At 48.4% G+C, this 19,859-nt stretch overlaps 1 protein-coding gene and 2 long non-coding RNA genes across 11 annotated transcripts in view; 2 read left to right on the top strand and 1 right to left on the bottom strand.

Moving 5' to 3' along the window:
- Nucleotides 1–6,186, top strand: part of LOC310714681 — a 136,181-nt gene extending 129,995 nt beyond the window's left edge. The window contains exon 4 of the long non-coding RNA XR_014529965.1: nucleotides 6,126–6,186. This is a non-coding gene — a long non-coding RNA (uncharacterized lncRNA). The remainder of the gene's footprint in view (nucleotides 1–6,125) is intronic.
- On the bottom strand, nucleotides 1,352–10,163 carry LOC310714672. Its single transcript, XR_014529952.1, has 3 exons — nucleotides 9,933–10,163; nucleotides 4,850–5,077; nucleotides 1,352–4,419 (listed from the first exon to the last, which is right to left on the bottom strand). It is a non-coding gene; the product is annotated as an uncharacterized lncRNA (long non-coding RNA).
- A 4,420-nt stretch (nucleotides 10,164–14,583) lies between these two features.
- Nucleotides 14,584–19,859, top strand: part of PCDH10 (protocadherin 10) — a 55,916-nt gene continuing 50,640 nt past the window's right edge. For all 9 annotated transcript variants that reach the window (XM_083519893.1, XM_083519894.1, XM_083519895.1 and 6 more), the window contains exon 1: nucleotides 14,584–18,163. In XM_083519893.1, coding sequence (XP_083376019.1) covers nucleotides 15,506–18,163 — 2,658 coding nt within the window. In that variant the 5' untranslated portion in view covers nucleotides 14,584–15,505. The remainder of the gene's footprint in view (nucleotides 18,164–19,859) is intronic.

Consider the following 19,859-nt stretch of genomic DNA (forward strand, 5'->3'; position numbering starts at 1 on the left):
CTAACAACATCTAGGAAGTAAGGCTGAGAAAGGCTGCTTTATAATAAAAGGGATGTTTACCCGTGCATGCATCCCATCTTGTTTCTTCATTAAACACACAACAATTCACAGTTAAATAGGTAATTTAAAATGTATGTTATTTCAAAATACACATATTAACTGCATATCTGGTATGTTTTTGAGCCAAAATGTGTGTGGCAACCTTCAGAAAAATGAGAAATCCAATGGATAACTTTGTCGCTATCTGCACATTAGTCTGGGAGGTGCACATTAGATCTGTTCATCCTGTAATTTGCAAAGATCAAAAGTTCCTCAAGCATCCCTAATTGCAGGCAACAAAGATCACCAGCCAAGGAAATCCACAGGACAAATGCTTCATCCTGACCTTTGTAAGATCTTCTGGGTCAGGTTAGTTCACCAATCTGAGCAACAAAGATATCAGTTCTTGCTGTCTGCTGACTCCTTGACCTCGACACACCCTTTGCTGCCAGGATACTGCCTCGGATCTACAAAACTAAATTAGGTTATAAAAGCCATGCTGTGACATGTGCTAAGCTTGAGCAGGTCCATGCACAATACACTTTTGTGTTTTAGTTAAGTATTTCCTGATTAAAAATGAATTAACCCTAAAGATTAAAATGAAAATAAAAGAAGGGACTCTAATTGCCGATGATAAAGCTATACTCACCACGTCAGGCCACTTAGCTGCAGGGCAGACAAGGTTCACAAGGGAAAACTCGTTCATTAGGCAAACAGTGATACATGCTCAGTCAGGTTCCTTTATTTCTTATTTGCATTAATGAAACAGGCATGTAAGAAACATTTTGTTGTTAGAGAACACTTTCATACAAGAGAACAAAATGAATGCAACGATCCTATTCTTGTTTTTCTATTGCTCTCATTTCTCCTCTCCTTGTAAATTCACCAATGCCAGAGAGAGAGAGAGACAGATTGAAAAGCAGATGTATAGGGGGAAATGAAGTGTTTTGACAACATACATATGATTTGATACTACAATTGTGTGATTAGAGTGGTCAGATGCAAAAGGGGGCAGGGCTTCTGCATCTTTAGTAGTTGTGTAGAGCCCCATGCTGGGCAAAAGATTCCTGCAGTGCAGGGGTTTGGACTAGATGATCTTCGTGATCCTTTCCAATTCTATGATTCCAACTCTATGATATATATACCCCTTTGTGTTTTGATCAGTGTAGTCATAATAATAATAATAATAATACCCCACCCAACTGGCTGGGTTCCTACAAAACTCGGGTGGCTGAATGTCATCAGCCTCATTATTTTCTATTTACAGTGTTATTTTGATAATAACTAACCATTCGGGGTCTCATCTAGAGAGAAAAGGAAAGGAAAGAGGTATTTCTAGGCAAGCTGGACTCAATTGAGGCACTCAAACAATGCAAAACCTGAGATGACTAGTCACTTTGGAAAACCTTTGTCACCTTGTCATCAGGCATCATCAAAATGTCATTTGGAATACTAAAGATATAACCCAGTTCTGTCACTCTTATTTATATTGATGCACACATCCCAGAACATCCTCTTTCACACACATACACACACATATGATTGTGCACTCTCACACACTCCCCTGTTTGGAGAAAGATAAGCATCATTAACTTCATTTAACTAACATTTAAGCTGTAGCATGGAATTAAGGTTTCTTCTCCAGTCCTATTTTGAGAGTCTCCCTGTGTATACAGAGTTCACAAGCAGGACCAGACGAGGTGTTTTATTACCTGAAATAAAGGACGAGAGGGTGTCTCATCCCCCAGTTGATATACAGAAGCCATCTGGGTTGGCTGTTGAATCTGACTTTAATGCTGAGGCCAGGGCAGTGTCCTCCATCATTCCCAGGGGAAGAAAGCTAGCTTAACCCATGTATGTCCTTCAGCACCTTACTGCCGCTGCCCTGTGCTCAGCACTGGCTGGCTGAGACAGCCACCTTGCTCTTTCTAATGATAGGGCTTGCTTTGCCACTAAAGCAGGAGATAGATCACAAACCTAAGCTACCAAAATTTGAACCTAACAGCGTTACTGACTAGGCCACAATAGTAAGGACAGAAAACATACCATCTTGGGTAAATCAGATTGAAATAATTGCTTGTAGTTTCTGGAGTACAAGGGCATTATTCATACAGGAACTATTTACAGGATGTGTAGAGACGAGAGAGAGAAAAGGCAGATATCTGGTATCAACATGTTGGGAAAGAGAACCAAAAAATGGCTCAGGTTTAGTGGTGGAGTTAAACTGGACAAAGAGGCTACAAGCAAGAGCTGACTAGATTACTAGACAAACAGTCTCCTTATGTGGTTTAAAGTAACACATGCACTCATTAGAAGTTCAAGAGAAGAAAATGTATTTGCTCTTCTCGAACACATCCCACTCATGAAACAAGTGTTATATCATTCCACTCCCTATAATTGTGACAGGGTTTAGGGCAAGACATTAAGGAATCAGAGGTGGAAGGGGATTTTTTGTAAGTTGAAACACTTACTCCAGACCAGTATTAAATCATGTGACTATGGGTTAGGGCCAGATCTATCAAAAGGCAATGTGAGATTTTTGCCTCAGGTGGCTGATGGGGAGAGGAGCAGTGCAATGGAGTCCCCTACCCTGGGTCACTCACCTCTGGCTGGCTGCCAGTGGCACAGTTTTTCCCTCTGGACCCACATGTTGCCTCCTGATGTCAGGAGGCAGTGGGCAGGTGTGCTTGATAGGGCACTTCCTCAATCATCCTAATGGACCAGTCTCAAGTACAGACAAGCTTGACATCAACCCACTCTGTGCTATATACCATAGAGTTCCTTACAATGGACTAAGCTGTGCAGTCTGAGTAAGCCTATTTATGCAGAAGTTAACTTCATACAGGTCAATGAGGCCTACTTCCTTGCAAGACTGCAGAGGAATGTAGATTTCCATTTTTTTTTCTTTTTGTCTCATCACTGGCAATTAAGAACACTTTAGGAGAATAGGTGGTAACAGGTGTAGTTAAACTTTTCCATCTCATACAATTAACCTTAAATTTGGCCTTCCAGGTAATTTCCTGTTCAGTCAGTCCACAAGGTTTGAACCAAGTTGTTTGTTTGTTTGTTTGTTTGTTTGCCTAAGCCCACCCAATCACCCTATCCCATCAGCAAAATGTAGACTGAGCTGTTAGACATGAAGGCAACTTCTTAAAATATGGCAACAGCTTGTTCTTCTTATTTACAATCCTAATCACATCATTGATTTTGGTAATCTTTCCTGCACTAAGAGCAGTTATTAATCCTCTTGAAACAGGACCAGGGTGTTTGTTTGTTTGTTTTGTAAGCCTAGATAATTAAAATTAAGCTGAGTAATGACACCCTAGAGATTTCTCTTAGAACTGCTAGGAAGACCACATCTAATGTTAATGGAGAAACTACAGCAAGAGCAGAATTTCCCATTGTAACTGAGAGCATGTATGCTTCAAAGAGTATTCAGTAAGATTGTAGTTTGAAATCCTTACTTTATGTAGCATGCTATACTGTCAGGTCAGACTAAAAAGTGAAACCTAAGAAACATTTACTTATTCAGTCAAATGAATCAGAACCTGTCTTGAACCTAAAGGAGTAATAATGTGCAATATTTCTGTAAATTGTAAGGACTGAAAACAAACAATCCCTGATTTGTTGCATGAGTCTGAAATTGAATTGCCATGTTTTTGTGCATCATGGTCACTTGGGGAATTCAAGTAATTTCCTCCTCTGGTCAATATTATTGTGTAACTAAAGAGAAGGTACTAGGGGGAAAGTATTTGCCAGAGCTTTCAAAGTCCACATTCAAGGATGATTGGTGCAAACTTTATTAGCTTGCTTATGATCCTTCAAGCAGAGAAAGTCTCTGCATTTAGCGATCTTTTGACAGCCAAATAGTTTCAGTATTATCATTTCTTGCAATCCAATTTTCACCGAGATTCCGGTCATGTCTGCTTTGCAAGTAAAGTCGAAGTTCATAAAAAGAGAAGATCACTGACAGGTAGTTACCCCTAATGCAGTTCCTTGGTTATGCTTAACCAAGAGCATCATTGTAACAGTATTAGAAACACATTGGAGATTCTAGTAAAATTATTATCATCATCTATGCAAGAGTAAAATCAGATTGTCCCTGCCTTTATCTGATAGGCATAAATACAGCAGGTAAATGGTTTCTAGACATGATAGTTATATATCAGAGGCATGCATACCAATTCCTGAGAAAGAACAGGAGAGGGCTTTTGTCTGTTGGCTTCCCACAGCCATGTGGCGAGCCCCTGCAGAAAACAGGATGCTGGACTAAATAGGCCTTTAATCTGATCTAGTAGAGATAATCTTCTGTCCTTAAGTGAAATGTTCTCCATCACACCATCTCCATTACCTGCTTGAATTTATGCTTCTTCCAAAGCCCTGCCAGAAGAAAGGAGAGCTACAAATTAATACAAATTAAACATGTCTAGGCAACTAATAAACCATTTCAGTACGATTTACTTGCAACCCCTGCCTTTTCTCCACACAAAAGATCTTCATTGGAATAGCTATTTTACAACAAAAGATACACAGATGTAAAATACTGTCTTCCATCCCATTTAAACAAAATCTATTTCAAAATATTTGGGTTAAGCTTAAATCTTTTCGTCTCTCGAGGGCATTGAGGTTTATATCCTTTCACTAATACTAGTCACAATTACAAATTACTATTGTCTTGTCTCGACTCAGAATCAATGATTTAATACAAATTAGATTTTCCCATGAAAGGAATGTGAAAAGTTGATTAAGAGACTGTTCTCTAGCTGCCACAGTGCCACTATTCTTCATCAAGTTACAACTGCTTTCTCACCATGAAGTGATTTCTGTCCAGTTTGTGTGACATCTCGTTTGCACAGGCTGCTGGGCTTATTTTGATTCAGTCACAAAAATGGGTTCCATGTGGATATTCTCCAGAATAAGATTGCCAAAGGGTCATGTTGTAGTTAGAAAATAGTGGTGTGAATTACTTCGTGTTCACACTTAAATCTGTTTGATGCATCCATTCCAGGCACCATAAAGGCAGAGTAACTGCTGACTCCTGAAAAAAGAAAATGGTAAGGTATGAAAAAGTTCTCTAAGAATCATGTATTCAAAGGACTTTTTTCATACAGGGATATATAAATTACTCAAGAATACTTTCTTCCATGGATTAACCCATTCGTTGAAGTGGGAAAATGCAGTGGTATATCAATCAATTGCTTTCATTTTTAATACCCCTGAAAATAAAGTCCAAGGTCAAGAGAGATCGTGACATTTTCCACCTGTTGTTCTTCAGATCATTGACAATAATCAGAAAATGATGGATATTTAGGTCTTGCGGACATTGATGATTCCCAGAAAATAAAGGGGAGAGGAAATTCTATTGGCTGGCACACATGTTCCATTACAAAAACAAAGGGTAGTTGAATAACACCGTGTGCTGAAATCATCTTTTCGTGATGCCAAAGTCTTAGATAATTGCAAAGAAAACATTTTTTTCTGGAGGCAAAGGAGATAAATGATGATCAAGAAGACCAAGGCACTTTACAAGGGAGGGAGGAATCTGTTGCTAATTTTCCATTTCAATCTGAAAGGTGGATTTACCAGCCTGGAACCATTTATTTGCATTTCTAAGTGGCAGCATGGAGCAAAATGTGGTTTTGCAAAAGATTAGTCTTCATTTGTCGAAGTAATTGCTGCCTAAAACGATGACATATGGAGGAGCTGACAGGAACTGTGGCGGTGGGGTCGATTTTCGTCACTTGCCTCAGAAATGAAGAAATAAATAAAATAAAATAGAAAACCTCATTTGGTGCTGGCATTTAGAGAGAGAGAGAGAGAGAGAGAGAGAGAGAGAGAGAGAGAGAGAGAGAGGAGAGAAGGCATATGTGCTGTAAAACTAGGCCTGGACTTCTTATTAATCAATAGCCCCTATTGAAGAGAGCCATGTACAGCCTCGCAGCTGCAACAGTATTATTAGAAAATGATATAGTGAGCATTAGGATGTATAATTCATATTGCCTTCATTTGCTCAGACCATCGTGAAAATCCATAAATCATTTTCTTGTTCATGTATTGCCTAAGTGCAATTTGTCATTTTGCATTAGGGGGCTGCTTCAGATCATCAGTGCTTCTAATTCACTATTTAAAGCTTAACAAAATGCTGCCCAGCCCTGTCTGTCAACTGAGACTATATGAGAATGAAGTGCCCAACCATGGAGCTTGGACAAATAAAGATAAGAGATGCGCAGAATGCCCTTTGCAGTTCCAGAGTCTTCGTGGACCCCAAAGCCTTGTTTATACATATTAGGTATAATCTACTGAGATCTTACCCTCCTGTGGAACTACATGGAAATGACAGGGAATTGCACAAGACAATAGTTTGGGTATTTAGGCACAATGTGCACAAGATTGTGCGACTTCATATGAAATGCTTATATACAAGAACTTTGTGTGTGTGTTTAAAAACCTATAAGCTTTCCAACCTATCTCCATCATAAATAAAATTTGAATTAAGGTATAATCAGAGCTTTCCTATGGAGAATTAGAAAAATAATAATACAGTGGTACCTTGGGTTAAGTACTTAATTCGTTCCAGAGGTCCGTTCTTAACCTGAAACTGTTCTTAACATGAAAAACCACTTTAGTTAATGGGGCCTGCTGCTGCCGCCGCGCTGCAGGAACACGATTTCTGTTCTCATCCTGAAGCAAAGTTCTTAACCTGAGGTACTATTTCTGGGTTAGTGGAGTCTGTAACCTGAAGCGTATGTAACCTGAAGCATATGTAACCCGAGGTACCACTGTAATGATGAAGATGCAGATACGGTGACAACAGTCTGGAGGACATAATTCACTATAACCATCTAGGAAAGTACAGTGAAAGATAAAGTGACTCGATTTTCTCTGCCTACAACACCCAGCTTTTTTATATATAAAGTAAAAATAAAATCCTCCATCCCACAAATTACTCTCCATTCACTTCAGGATGGCATCTAAGTACTAATGGACAAACATGTTCTCTGGGGACACAATGCCACTGCATTCTTTCATAAGGGTTAAGGGACCCTTTATCAACCTGAAGGTCATCTTCTGGCTAGCCACGAGCCTGTGGTAGGTGGCATGAGAGGCAAAAATAGATGGAGTGGGGGGGAAACTGTATTTTTTTTAACCTTTCTACACACACACACCTCTTCATCCAAGGAAACAAGCAAAAGCACATTCAGATTTCAAGGGCAGTTTCCAGCCAGGTGAGGGAGTGTGCGAAGCAGGGCTAGTCAGGGGCCTGGTGCAAGTGAGTGTGGCTGATTAGGGCAGGCATAGGCAAACTTGGCCCCCCAGATGTCTTGAGACTACAACTCACATCATCCCTAGCCAACAGGACCACTGGTCAGGGATGATGGGAATTGCAGTCTCAAAATATCTGGTTGGCCAAGTTTGCCAATGCCTTGAGTAGGGGATGTGGTGTGGGGAGTATCCTTTAAGCCAGACAGGCTGGGACCAGGGGCTGAGGTTACTCAGCCCTGCATTAATATGGTTTGTCCTTCCTGCCCACATACCTCTCTCATAACAGCCGCTGTAACTCTCCAGTGGTTCGAATTCATCCCTGGAGGCACACACTTCCATTGTCTCCCATGACAAACAGATGCCAAAAACTACAAGATCTATATCAGGCATAGGCAAACTCAGCCCTCCAGATGTTTTGAGACTACAATTCCCATCATCCCTGACCACTGGTCCTGTCAGCTAGGGATGATGGGAGTTGTAGTCCCAAAACATGCTGGAAGGCCGAGGTTGAGGAAGCCTGATCTATAGCATACCTGTGAAGGGATTGTGATTACTATACTAATTATTTATCTACCGCTTAGTGCCCAGATGGCTTCTAAGTTGCTTACAAAACATAAAAAACCAATTGCACTACATCTATAATCATGGGAGGGGTTGGAAGCCTTATAAGAAGCTGCCAAAAGAGAGGGACTGTGAGCAACATCACGGGAGGGACGTTTCTAGGACTAAAGTGAAATTGTGATGCTCCCTTGTTATTTTTGCTATTGCATGCTGCATGTGGTTTAAGTAATCTTGTTATATTTATAGTACTTAAATATGTCTTTGTATGTTATTATATTTGCCATTGTTTTACTATGTTCTTAAGAAGTTATTATTTTGCTATGTTATGAAATTGCTACTGTTATATTTTGCTCTGTTATCATGAAATTATTTTGTAGTGTTTGTTTAAAATATATCTTGTTTCTTTATTGTAGCAAACCACTTTGAACATGATGTGTGTGTGTGTCTCTGTGTGTGTGGAAAAGCAGCATACAAATAAAATAAACGAATGAATAATACTAACTGGCTGGGAAGTCTGTTCCTTTGTCCTTGGGGAGGGGCTGTAGCTCTGAGATTGTGCACATTGCCTCTGTGCACCCTCAACCTAACAGGGTTGTTGTTGTTGTTTAGTTGTTTAGTTGTGTCCCACTCTTCGTGACCCCATGGACCAGAGCACGCCAGGCACTCCTGTCTTCCACTGCCTCACGCAGTTTGGTCAGACTCATGTTTGTAGCTTCGAGAACACTGTCCAACCATCTCGTCCTCAGTCGTCCCCTTCTCCTTGTGCCCTCCATCTTTCCCAACATCAGGGTCTTTTCCAGGGAGTCTTCTCTTCTCATGAGGTGGCCAAAGTATCAGAGCCTCAGCTTCAGGATCTGTCCTTCCAGTGAGCACTCAGGGCTGATTTCCTTCAGAATGGATAGGTTTGATCTTCTTGCAGTCCATGGGACTCTCAAGAGTCTCCTCCAGCACCATAATTCAAAAGCATCAATTCTTCGGCGATCAGCCTTCTTGATGGTCCAGCTCTCACTTCCATACATCACTACTGGGAAAACCATGGCTTTAACTATACGGACCTTTGCTGGCAAGGTGATGTCTCTGCTGTCTTCCCTGTTAGCAGAGACCTAACACGGAAGAGGCAATTATAGTGAGGAAGTCTGCAGGAGTCTCTTTGCCAGGGATGGGGAACTTCTAGATGTTGCTGGACTCCCAGCTCCCATCAGCGCCAGCCTTGAGCATGCCCAATGGGTCTAGGGCAGTGGTTCCCAACCTTTTTTTTGGCCATGCTCCACCCAAAATCCTGATGCGCTGCCCCCCTCCCCCGTGACACATAATTCTTATTATTCAAAAAGTGAACTCCTGTTCACGTGGAGGAAGCCTAAAAGGCCATTGACTGTTAATAACTCATTCTCAAATTGCCCCCCTTATAAATCAAATTGCCCCCTTGTGAGGCATGTGCCCCACATTGGGAACCATGGGTCTAGGGCGATGGGAGATGCAGTCTCTGGCTCTATGCTGTTGTGCAGTACTCCATTCTGGTCAACGGGCAGTATGCTAGCCAGGCTTTTTCTTATCTTTTACTCTAACATTCATTATTTTCTTCACCCACATGAATTTCCCCGAAGAGATGCTTGTGTGTTTTCCTTGCCCCTTGTTTATTGGTTAATTATCCTACTTGGACTATCTCCCCCAGCCCCTTTCTTCCCTTTTCTTGCTTTGGAAAATGCCTGTTTTTATTATCCCATCTGGATTTCCTATTTTTCCTCAATTGCTCGGAAAAACGCCTCTCGCCAAGCCCCGAGCCATGCCACAATAATAAGAGGATTTAGGAACAGATTGCTTTCAAGTCATGTTAAATCACCACAAGCAGCCATTTATCCAGATGTTAACAAACTGCCCCCCTCCTTCTCCCAAAGGCTGCAGAAGACAGAAAGTCCGTTCTCCAATCCACCTCACTCGGAAAAGGAACATTTGGGGCAGTATTAAAACACACACACAGAGAGAGAGAGAGAGAGAGAGAGAGAGAGAGAGAGAGAGAGAGACGATCAATCAAGGTAAAATAATAATAATACTGTACTCAAATCAGTCACCTAAGACCCAAAAGTGATCCGGACATGTGTGACGCAGTAACTGTTACCCTGGTCTGAAGGAGGCGAGTGCAGCTTAGCAGCACCTCAAGCCTCAGCTGTCATCGGGACGGTAGACTGCCCCTGTTTGTGGAGGGTCGTGCTCCCTCGAGGACGATGCTGGTGAGCCGCCGGGGCGTGGGGTGGACAGTTGTGCTGTGGCCACAACTGCCTTCGAGTGGCACCGCGCTGTTTATAATATACACCACGACGCTTTATAGCCGTCGTTATCCCACCCGAGCAGCTGTTTGATGTAACTCCTCTTTCGTCGTAAATCGGCGGGCGCTGCCCGCGAAAGGAAGAAAGGGGACAGGGGGAAGAGTCACGTCCAGGCGAGAGGGAGGGGGCCGGGGGAAGGTGAAGACGCTCAGACAGGGAGACAGAGCCAAGGCAAAGCGATGGTTTTTATAGCCCAAGGGGACTAAATCGCATGCAGTGCTGCCTCCTCCGCGGAGGAGCCTTTCGCAGAAGTTCGCTTCTTCGCTGAAGAGGCGAAGCTACAAATACAAATGGGCTCTTTCGAAGAGGGGAGGGTTGTTTGAACTGCTCACGGAGGAGCAACACTGCTGCTGCTGCTGCTGCTTGCTACTCACAACTCTTTCGACGAAACGTCACGTCTGCAGCAGTGGCTCGCTCTGGCCGCTAGGAGGAGCCTGCTGCTTACATTTGCCAAGCGCGCGCCACTTCCCCTGCGGAGCTGGAGGAAACTTAAAACGTCGTGGCGGTAGATATCGTGGATTATTTACCACCAGACCCGTCCAATCCATCTCTCGGCGGCGCATCCCGCTTTCCTCTCCTTTTAAGCGTCGGAGTCAACGACACTGAGCTTTCGAGCACGCTTGTGCGCGCGCGTATACACTGACACACAGGCAGGGGCGGCTCGGGTGTTCTCTTCGGGGCAACCAAGGTGCCACAATAAGACAGCGTTTTAAAACCAGGACAGAAGAAACCTGATAAGCATTCGCCACCCAACGCACACGCGCGTCCCTTGCCAGTCCGGAGAGAGGGTGTTGAAATCGACGGCGATTTCTTTACCGTTAAGTATATAACGGAGGCTGAGGGTGCAGCAGAGTCTCTGATCCGGTGGGGAGGTTCAAATAGTCACCCTGCAGGCTCCCTTCCCACCCCACCAGCCTCTCCGGCTAAGCCACAGGTCCCTTTTCAGCCGGCTCCCCGGTCCCTCCTCCCCTGCTGCCAGCGTGTGACGCTGCCGCGGTTTTCCTTTTGGCTCTGTCTGGCCGCCCGTAAATTTACTGCAGCTGTGAAAGGACTAGCCATTTTGTCTGTCGCTCCCCTCCACCCCCACCCCTCTCTTTTTCTGGCAGAGAGGCAACCCAGGGTTTTAACTGCTCAGAGACAGGAGGACCCATTCACGTGAAAAGAAGCGGAGGAGGAGGAGGAGAGCAGCCCGCAGTGAAGAGAAGGATGCGCGCAGCTAGGCAGGGAAGGATGCTTAGAAATGGGTGTCTGGCGGCGATAGGCAAACGAGGCGGGGAAAGGAGGAGAGGGAGACGGCCGTGGCGGCGGCAGCCGTCTTCGCGAAAAGAAAGATTCCCCAGGAGGCTGGGGCTATTTGGAGTCGGAGACGGACTATTATACACGGGGAAGTCATGCTTGTACAGATCTAGGGTCATGCCTCTTTCACTACCAGCCCCGTCCCCAATCTAATATTGCCACTGCTCCTCAAATATCCTTTCTTGCGCTTTTACACCATCTTGGGCAAATGGACCCTCGGCCCGAATTAATGAGCGGGCTTAGAGCCAAGGCATAAAGCGGCTGCAGATCAAAAGGCTATCCTCCTCCAGAGTACACCAGGTATCCGATAATGTGCGCTATGCTTTGCCAAAGGGCTCGCGTGTACATTTTCAAGCAACCAGCCCCAAATTATAATGCACCATAAAGAAAAGCGCCCGCGCGCGCCCGCCTCAGCTCCGCGTCTGCGGCTGGGGACCGAGAAGCCGATTCGAATCGACTTCGAGAGAGATGCCGAACGTTCGAATCTGTGTACACACGGATGCATTGCCCCCGCCCCCGCATGTGTATTTAGAAAGCAAGGTAGCCCTTGGAAGCACTGTGGGAATGGTCTACGGAGGCTGCTGTTCACAAGCCACTTACTCCGGAGCAATCAGGTAGCGGTCACCCACTTTTAGCCCGAGAGCACTAGTTTCGGTGGCCATTTCCGATTGACTCTGCATTGATTTTAGAGGAAGACGTGAGGGCAACTTGGAGGAATGACTGGTGGGTACATTTCCCATCCTGTGACGTCAAACCATCCCCTGCAATCCTAAACCCCTTGCTTCAGACCGAGGAGCTTCGCTGAAGCACTATCCAGTGTGTAAGCCTATGCACGCCTACTCGCAAGTAAGCGCGTTAAGTTCAATAGGGCTCCCTCCCAGGTAAGGGAAGCGTAGGATTTCAAGCCTATGTTCACCGGAGAAGTGAGCCCAAGGGCTTACTTCCGAGCAATAGAAGATCGTACTGTAAAAATGACGTGAGAGCATTTAGTTGCTGAGCTGCATTTTGCACTTTGACAGGCCACTTCCTACCGCTGGCCCCTCTTCTCTTTGATCCCGCTCCTCAAATGTAATAAATTATGACGCTCTGCGAGTGGGCGGGGGGGGGGCTGGGGTGTTAGACACAACGACCCGGGAACGTCCTTTCCTTCCAGCGCGAAGATGCTTTTAGGGAGGCGAGTGGGAGCCTCTCGCGGCTCCGGGAAGTTCAAAGATGTACGTGCAACAATAAGGCGCAAAAGCAAGGCAGCGTTGCGCCAAGGGAGCACCTACGTTCAGTTGCTATAGTGCAATTCCTCTGCGTAAAGGAGCCTTTAGTCATTGCGCGAAGGCAGGAGAGCCAATTGTAGTAAACAGACTCTGTCCCGCGGGGCGTCGAACGGGGGATTTCACCAGTTCGCTTTTTTTTAGCCTCGCTGATCGTAATCTCTTCCACCGTCACTGCCTCCAAAGCACTTTTAAAAAAGCAAAACAGAAATCCCAACTCGGAAAGATGCTCCATTCAACTCGGCAGAACTTCTGAGTATACTTGTTTTAGGCTAGAGTCGTCGACAGTGGGAGAAAAAGTTTGGTAGTCCGTCCATTCACTAGTTTCACTCCTCCCACCCCAAGTTTTAGCCAAAGCATGTCGCCCCATAATCTTCTTTCATCAGTAACTAGAATGGCTGTTAACAAGGTAATGAGCCACAGGAGCCAACTCCTAAGGGGCAAGGGGTCTTTGCACCCCCATAAAATATTTCAGGGTGCCCCCTCAAGTTGATGAGCATTGCCATTCAAATGGGGGGGGCGCCCGCACTGGGTCATGTGATCGATTATGCAGGGTGGGGCTTACCTGGGAGACCCCCAATATTTTATTCAAGTTGGCACCCCTGCTCCCCACTTCTACAATTCTAGCACGGGACACTGGTTATAACCATTCAAGCACCTATATTTAAACTCGGAAACACAGGATAGCCAACGAAGTGCCCTCCAGGAGTTAAGGACCACAGTTTCTATCAGCCTTGCTCACTGGCAAGGCTGGCTGAGGCTGATGGGAGTTGGAGTCCATAACATCCGGAGGGCACCATCTTGGCTACCCTTGTAATATGATCTTGTAATATGTTTGAATATTGCCTTGCATCGGATGGGCTCTCTAATCTACAATTATTGTTTTTTAAAGCAACAACAAAACCACATCCCGTCAGATTCTTGGCTAGACATAGAAACCGAGTCAGACTATTGGTCTAGGATGATCTCTACTGACTGGCAGCTCCTCTTCAGAATTTCAGACAGTAAACTCCCCCAGCCGGACCTGGGTGCGGTGGGGATTGAACCTGCGACCTTCTGCTCTGCCCTGCCGCTGAGCCATAGAGGGTACGATTTTCATAGTAGCATAAGCGGCCTGTGGATAAATTTGTTCACCATATATTGTTATTCAGTGTCATCATCTCTCTGCGAGCGCTTGTTTTGTGAAATCGATTAGAAGATAAATGCTTGCTGTTAAGGACCGCCGCCCCCCCCCCCAAAGCCACAGCAGACAGTTGGTGGAAACTCCATTGCGTGTCAAAGACGATCCGGCAAAGGAAAATCAAACCGCGGGGAAAAGAAAAATAAGTAAGGGAAATGTATGTCAAGTTTTCCTTGTTGGCGATGCTTTCCAGAGCAGAAAGGTACCGAAATAGGCAAAGGCGAAAGGGAAAGTCGGCAGCAGGTGGAAATTCCATCTCCACGGAGCAGCTTGTTTATTAGCGTCATGGTTTGCATTGATGACGAGAGGTGATCTCCTCGCTCAGGAGCCGCGACAGGGGAATAGTAACTTTCCGAGGCAGAGATTCCCCGGCAAGCGCCTCGGGAGTGGCAGGGCTCTTCTCTCTGCCTGAGACTGGCGCGCACGCGCGCCCTCGCGCCGAGTCGACTGGAGCGCTGGGTTCTCCCGGGCTCCCTCCCTCCTCCCTCCTCCCCCCTCCTCCTCCTCCTCCCTCTTTGCTCCGTGACGACAGCTGCTGGACGTGCGGCACATCCAATGGGCTGCCGCCCTGGGGCTGTGACGGCGAGGCGATTGGTTGGCAGGAGCAGGTCGCTGCGCAAAAACAGAAGAGCCGAGCGCTCCGAGCTCAGAAACTGCCAGCCGAGATCGCGGGAGCTGGAGCTCGGGACGGGAGGCGGGCGGGCGAGCTAGCGCGAGGAGCTGCAGTAGCAGCAGCAGCAGCAGCAGCACTGCTTAGTGAATGTGCTTGCTAGTCAGCGAGAAAGAGGCAAAGCAGCCGAGGAGGAGACGGCGGAAGGAAACTGAGCGCAAAGGCATGCAAGGAAGAGCTGGAGATTTAAGAGCATCTCAGCAAAGCCCCGGAGAAATTCAGGGAATTTAAAGTTTGGGGCTGCCGCTTTTCTCCCCATCCTTCCTCTGGCTGTCATATTTTTGTGGCTCTCTTTAAAAAATGTTTTAAGAGAGAGAGAGAGGACCTTCTCATGCTTTTTTCTTCATCGGAAGGGGGCATGCCCATCGCTTCTTCCCGCAGCCTTCCGCGCTCCCGCTCCGACCAGGAAGCCCAACGGAGGACAATCTTGAAACCGACCAGTTCCTCGGGATTTGCCGTGGCTACCGCTGCCTCCAGCGCCTTTCCGGCTGCCGCGGTGCAGTGCCAGGACTCTGGGAATAAATTAAAGCGGGCTCCTGTGTCTATATAGCCACCTACCTATTGCCTCCAGTTGGTCATTTCTTGCGAAGATCACCGATGAGGTGGGAGCTCGGCTTGGCTCCCTCCCGTGCCCATCTTGGGTGATATTTCTCCCTCCCCCAGTTACCCCCACCCCAATTTTTAAATTTATTTTAAAGGAAGGCGATGGGGGAGGAAAGAGAACATGAAGGGAAAGGAATCATAAATCCTTTCTAAAGCTCCCATCAATCTCTGGCGCTCCCTCCCCTCCCTCCCTCCCCGCACAGACACGGTGTTTCTCGAAGGAGGAGGGTTTTTTTTCTTTTCCTGGAGAAGGGGGAAGTGTTAGCGTCGGGGAGGGGGGGAAATCTCTTTTCCCCTTTTGGAGATGGTCGTGCTATTCGTCTTTGCCTTAATCTGGATGGTGGAGGGAGCCCTTTCGCAGCTTCACTACACGGTGCAGGAGGAGCAAGAGCATGGCACTTTCGTGGGGAATATCGCCGAAGATCTGGGCTTGGACATTACAAAACTTTCCGCTCGCCGCTTCCAGACGGTGCCCAATTCGCGGAGCCCTTACCTGGACCTCAACCTGGAGACCGGGGTGCTGTACGTGAACGAGAAGATCGACCGCGAGCAGATCTGCAAGCAGAGCCCGTCGTGCCAGCTGCACCTCGAGGTCTTCCTGGAGAACCCGCTGGAGCTCTTCCGCGTCGAGATCGAAGTGCTGGACATCAACGACAACCCGCCCGCCTTCCCGGAGCCCGACCTGACGGTGGAGATCTCGGAGAGCGCCACGCCAGGCACCCGCTTCCCCTTGGAGAGCGCCTTCGACCCGGACGTGGGCACCAACTCGCTGCGCACCTACGAGATCACCCCCAATGGCTACTTCTCGCTGGACGTGCAGACGCAGCCCGACGGCAACCGCTTCGCTGAGCTGGTGCTCTCCAAGCCGCTGGACCGCGAGCAGCAGGCGGTACACCGCTACGTGCTGACGGCCGTAGATGGCGGGCAGCCCCAGCAGCGCACGGGCACAGCCCTGCTCACCATCCGCGTGCTGGACTCCAACGACAACGTGCCCGCCTTCGAGCAGCCCGTCTACACGGTCGCCCTGCCCGAGAACTCGCCGCCGGGCACGCTGGTGCTGCAGCTCAACGCCAGCGACCCGGACGAGGGCCAGAATGGCGAGATCATCTACTCTTTCAGCAGCCACATCTCGGCCCGTGCGCGAGAGCTCTTCGGCATCTCGCCGCGCACGGGTCGCCTCGAGGTGAACGGCGAGCTGGACTTCGAGGAGAGCAGCGTGTACCAGGTGTACGTGCAAGCCAAGGACCTGGGCCCCAACGCCGTGCCCGCCCACTGCAAAGTGCTGGTGCGGGTGCTCGACGCCAACGACAACGCGCCCGAGATCAGCTTCTCCACCGTCAAGGAGGCCGTGAGCGAGGCTGCCGCGCCGGGCACCGTGGTGGCTCTGTTTAGCGTGTCCGACCGCGACTCTGAGGAGAACGGGCAAGTGCAATGCGAGTTGCTGCAGGGCGACGCGCCTTTCCGTCTGAAGAGCTCCTTCAAGAACTACTACACCATCGTCACCGAAGGGCCCCTGGACCGCGAGCAGCCCGGCGGAGACGCGTACACGCTGACGGTGGTAGCCCGGGACCTGGGCGAGCCGGCGCTGAGCACCAGCAAGTCCATCCAGGTGCGCATCAGCGACGTGAACGACAACGCTCCGCGCTTCTCGCAGCCCGTCTACCAGGTGTACGTGAGCGAGAACAACGTGCCTGGCGCGTACATCTACGCCGTGAGCGCCACCGACCGCGACCAGGGCGCCAACGCGCAGCTGGCCTACTCCATCCTTGACAGCCAGATCCAGGGCATGTCGGTGTTCACCTACGTGTCCATCAACTCCGAGAACGGCTTCCTGTACGCCTTGCGCTCCTTCGACTACGAGCAGCTCAAGGAGTTCAGCTTCCAGGTGGAAGCCCGCGACGCGGCGGGCGGAGGCGGAGGACCCGACGACCCCGACGTCGAGCAAGCTCTGGCCGGCAATGCGACTGTCAACATCGTAGTGGTGGACCAGAACGACAACGCGCCCGCCATCGTCAGCCCGCTGCCCGGGCGCAATGGCACGCCGGCGCGGGAGGTGCTTCCCCGCGGCGCCGAGCCGGGCTACCTGGTGACCCGCGTGGCGGCCGTGGACGCGGACGATGGCGAGAACGCGCGCCTCACCTACAGCATCGCGCGCGGCAACGAGGCCAGCCTGTTCCGCATGGACTGGCGCACGGGCGAGCTGCGCACCGCGCGCAAGGTGCCCGCCAAGCGCGACGCGCAGCGGCCCTACGAGCTGGTCATCGAGGTTCGCGACCACGGGCAGCCGCCGCTCTCCTCCACCGCCGCCCTGCACGTGGTCTTGGTGGACAGCGCCGTGGAGAGGCAGGGCGCGGGCGCTGGAGGTGGCGGAGGCGGCGCAGGGGCCGGCGGGGGGCTGGGTTCCGGGGGCGCTGGGGGCCCCGGCGGAGAGCACCGGCCCAGCCGCTCGGGGGGCGGCGCCGGCGGCGAGACATCCCTGGACCTGACGCTGATCCTCATCATCGCGCTGGGCTCGGTCTCCTTCATCTTCCTGCTGGCCATGATCGTGCTGGCCGTACGCTGCCAGAAGGAGAAGAAGCTCAACATCTACACGTGCCTGGCCAGCGACTGCTGCCTCAGCTGCTGCTGCTGCTGCCCTTGCTGCAGCCGCCAAGCGCGGGCGCGCAAGAAGAAGCTCAGCAAGTCCGATATCATGCTCGTGCAGAGCTCCAACGTACCCAGCAACCCAGCCCAGGTGCCCGTCGAGGAGTCAGCCAGCTTCGGCTCCCACCACCACAACCAGAACTACTGCTACCAGGTCTGCCTCACCCCCGAGTCGGCCAAGACCGACCTGATGTTCCTCAAGCCCTGCAGCCCTTCCCGCAGCACCGACGCCGAGCACAACCCTTGCGGGGCCATCGTCACGGGATACACCGACCAGCAGCCCGACATCATCTCCAATGGCAGTATATTGTCCAGCGAGGTAAGGCGTCTTGCTGCCCTCCGGGCTTCTCACAACCTCAGGAGCCACTTACTACAAGGGCACTCCTCCTCCTCTCCCTTTGCTGTATCCCTCACTATCTTTTGCTAGACTTACAACAGGCCTGCCTTTCCTACCTGGAACTGCAGGTGGCACATGTTGTTCTCCATACCCATTTTCCCCTCACAACAACCTTTAGAGGTAGACCAGGCTGAATGCTTGTCACCCAATGAGCTTCTTGGGAGAGAAGAGTTTTAAATCTAGGTCTCACCTGCTCCTAGTCTGACACCCTATTATATCTTACTGGCTCTTGAGCTGTAACAGTTACCAACTATCAGTGCTGAAACCTGATGCGCTTAAATCAGGTGGAAGTTCCAAGGTGGTCGAGTGACGAGCAAACTAATATTTACTCATAAGTAAGTCCCATTGCCTTCTAGGGGGCTTACTCCTGAGCAGCTGCACATAGAACTCTCACTTAACTGGTTGCATATTTTTCCTCTAATTATTAATGTTACTACTGGTATTACTACTGGTATTAAGTGTTACTAGCATTGACTTGCCTTATAATCTCCCTGCTCAAATGCTTACAGGTCTCCAGACTGTCATTTATTAATTGGCTCTATCAACCTGCTGCTCAGTTCAGTTCTCTTAAGTGGGCTGTAGATTACTACTACAGTTGTGGCAAGTAGTAGCAGATGAGTGGTCAGCTGATTTATGCCCTCTCTCCAGCAGCACACGCATTTCCAGCCACTGTACTGCCATCAAACTGCAGTGCAGCTTTCCTTCATCTGCACCATCTCTAATTCCTTCACTGTTATTTAGGCTGCCATGATGTGCAGTTACCTGGGGAAAAGCTCCATTGAACATAAGGGGACTTACTTCTGTGTAGACATGCCTTGTCCACCTTCTCTCTCTCTCTCTCTCTCTCTCTCTCTCTCTCTCTCTCACACACACACACACACACTCACTCACTCACACCCCCCCCCTAAATATCCATCTTGCTCCATCCTGATTCAGGGCAGGCTACTTGGACAGCTCTGTGTGTTTTGAGGCACCTTTTGGTTTCAGCCAGTAAGTAGCTTCTTTTCAGAGGCAGAAGCAATTGTGCACTGGGGAGCATCTTAGAAATGGTTGCAGCCAAGCGCCCACACTATGTGCATTTGAATGAAGCTAGCCTAGCTTCTTCCTTTTCTCTATCAAAGCAACACAGCCCTGGGTCAGCTGCCAGTTTTTATTTTCCCTCAGTGCAGACCAATCCATGCATGTCAGGGAATTTTTTGCTGTTCGTTTGGTCCTTTAGTTATTTTATTGCTCCTTTCAGGAACACCAAATCTGAAATAGTTTCTGTAATGATGCTTCTATTCAATGCAGTAAAGTTTGTGTGTGTGTGTGTTTTAATTAAAAAGCTGCCATTTACATCTCAAAGTGCCTGCCTGTATGATTAAGGTTGTGGGGGGAGTGGTGGGGTTTCTTGTGGTTATGAACATCTAACTACCAGGCAGCAGTTTTAATTAATTCAAGAATTAAGGATTTATTAATTAACTTTTCATGACTCTAGCAGAGTGGTTCCATATGAAGCATTTTTTGTTATAAAAGAACCATCTCAAAAGAATGCAACTGCAAGCTTCTATCAAAGCTCAACATTCTGCCACATTATGCATGTTTTGTGTTACCCTGGTGTGTAAAGAATTTTTGCAGA

This window comes from Podarcis liolepis (genome assembly GCF_965112155.1).
Source record: "Podarcis liolepis genome assembly, chromosome: 9".
NCBI classification, from domain to species: Eukaryota; Metazoa; Chordata; class Lepidosauria; order Squamata; family Lacertidae; genus Podarcis; species Podarcis liolepis.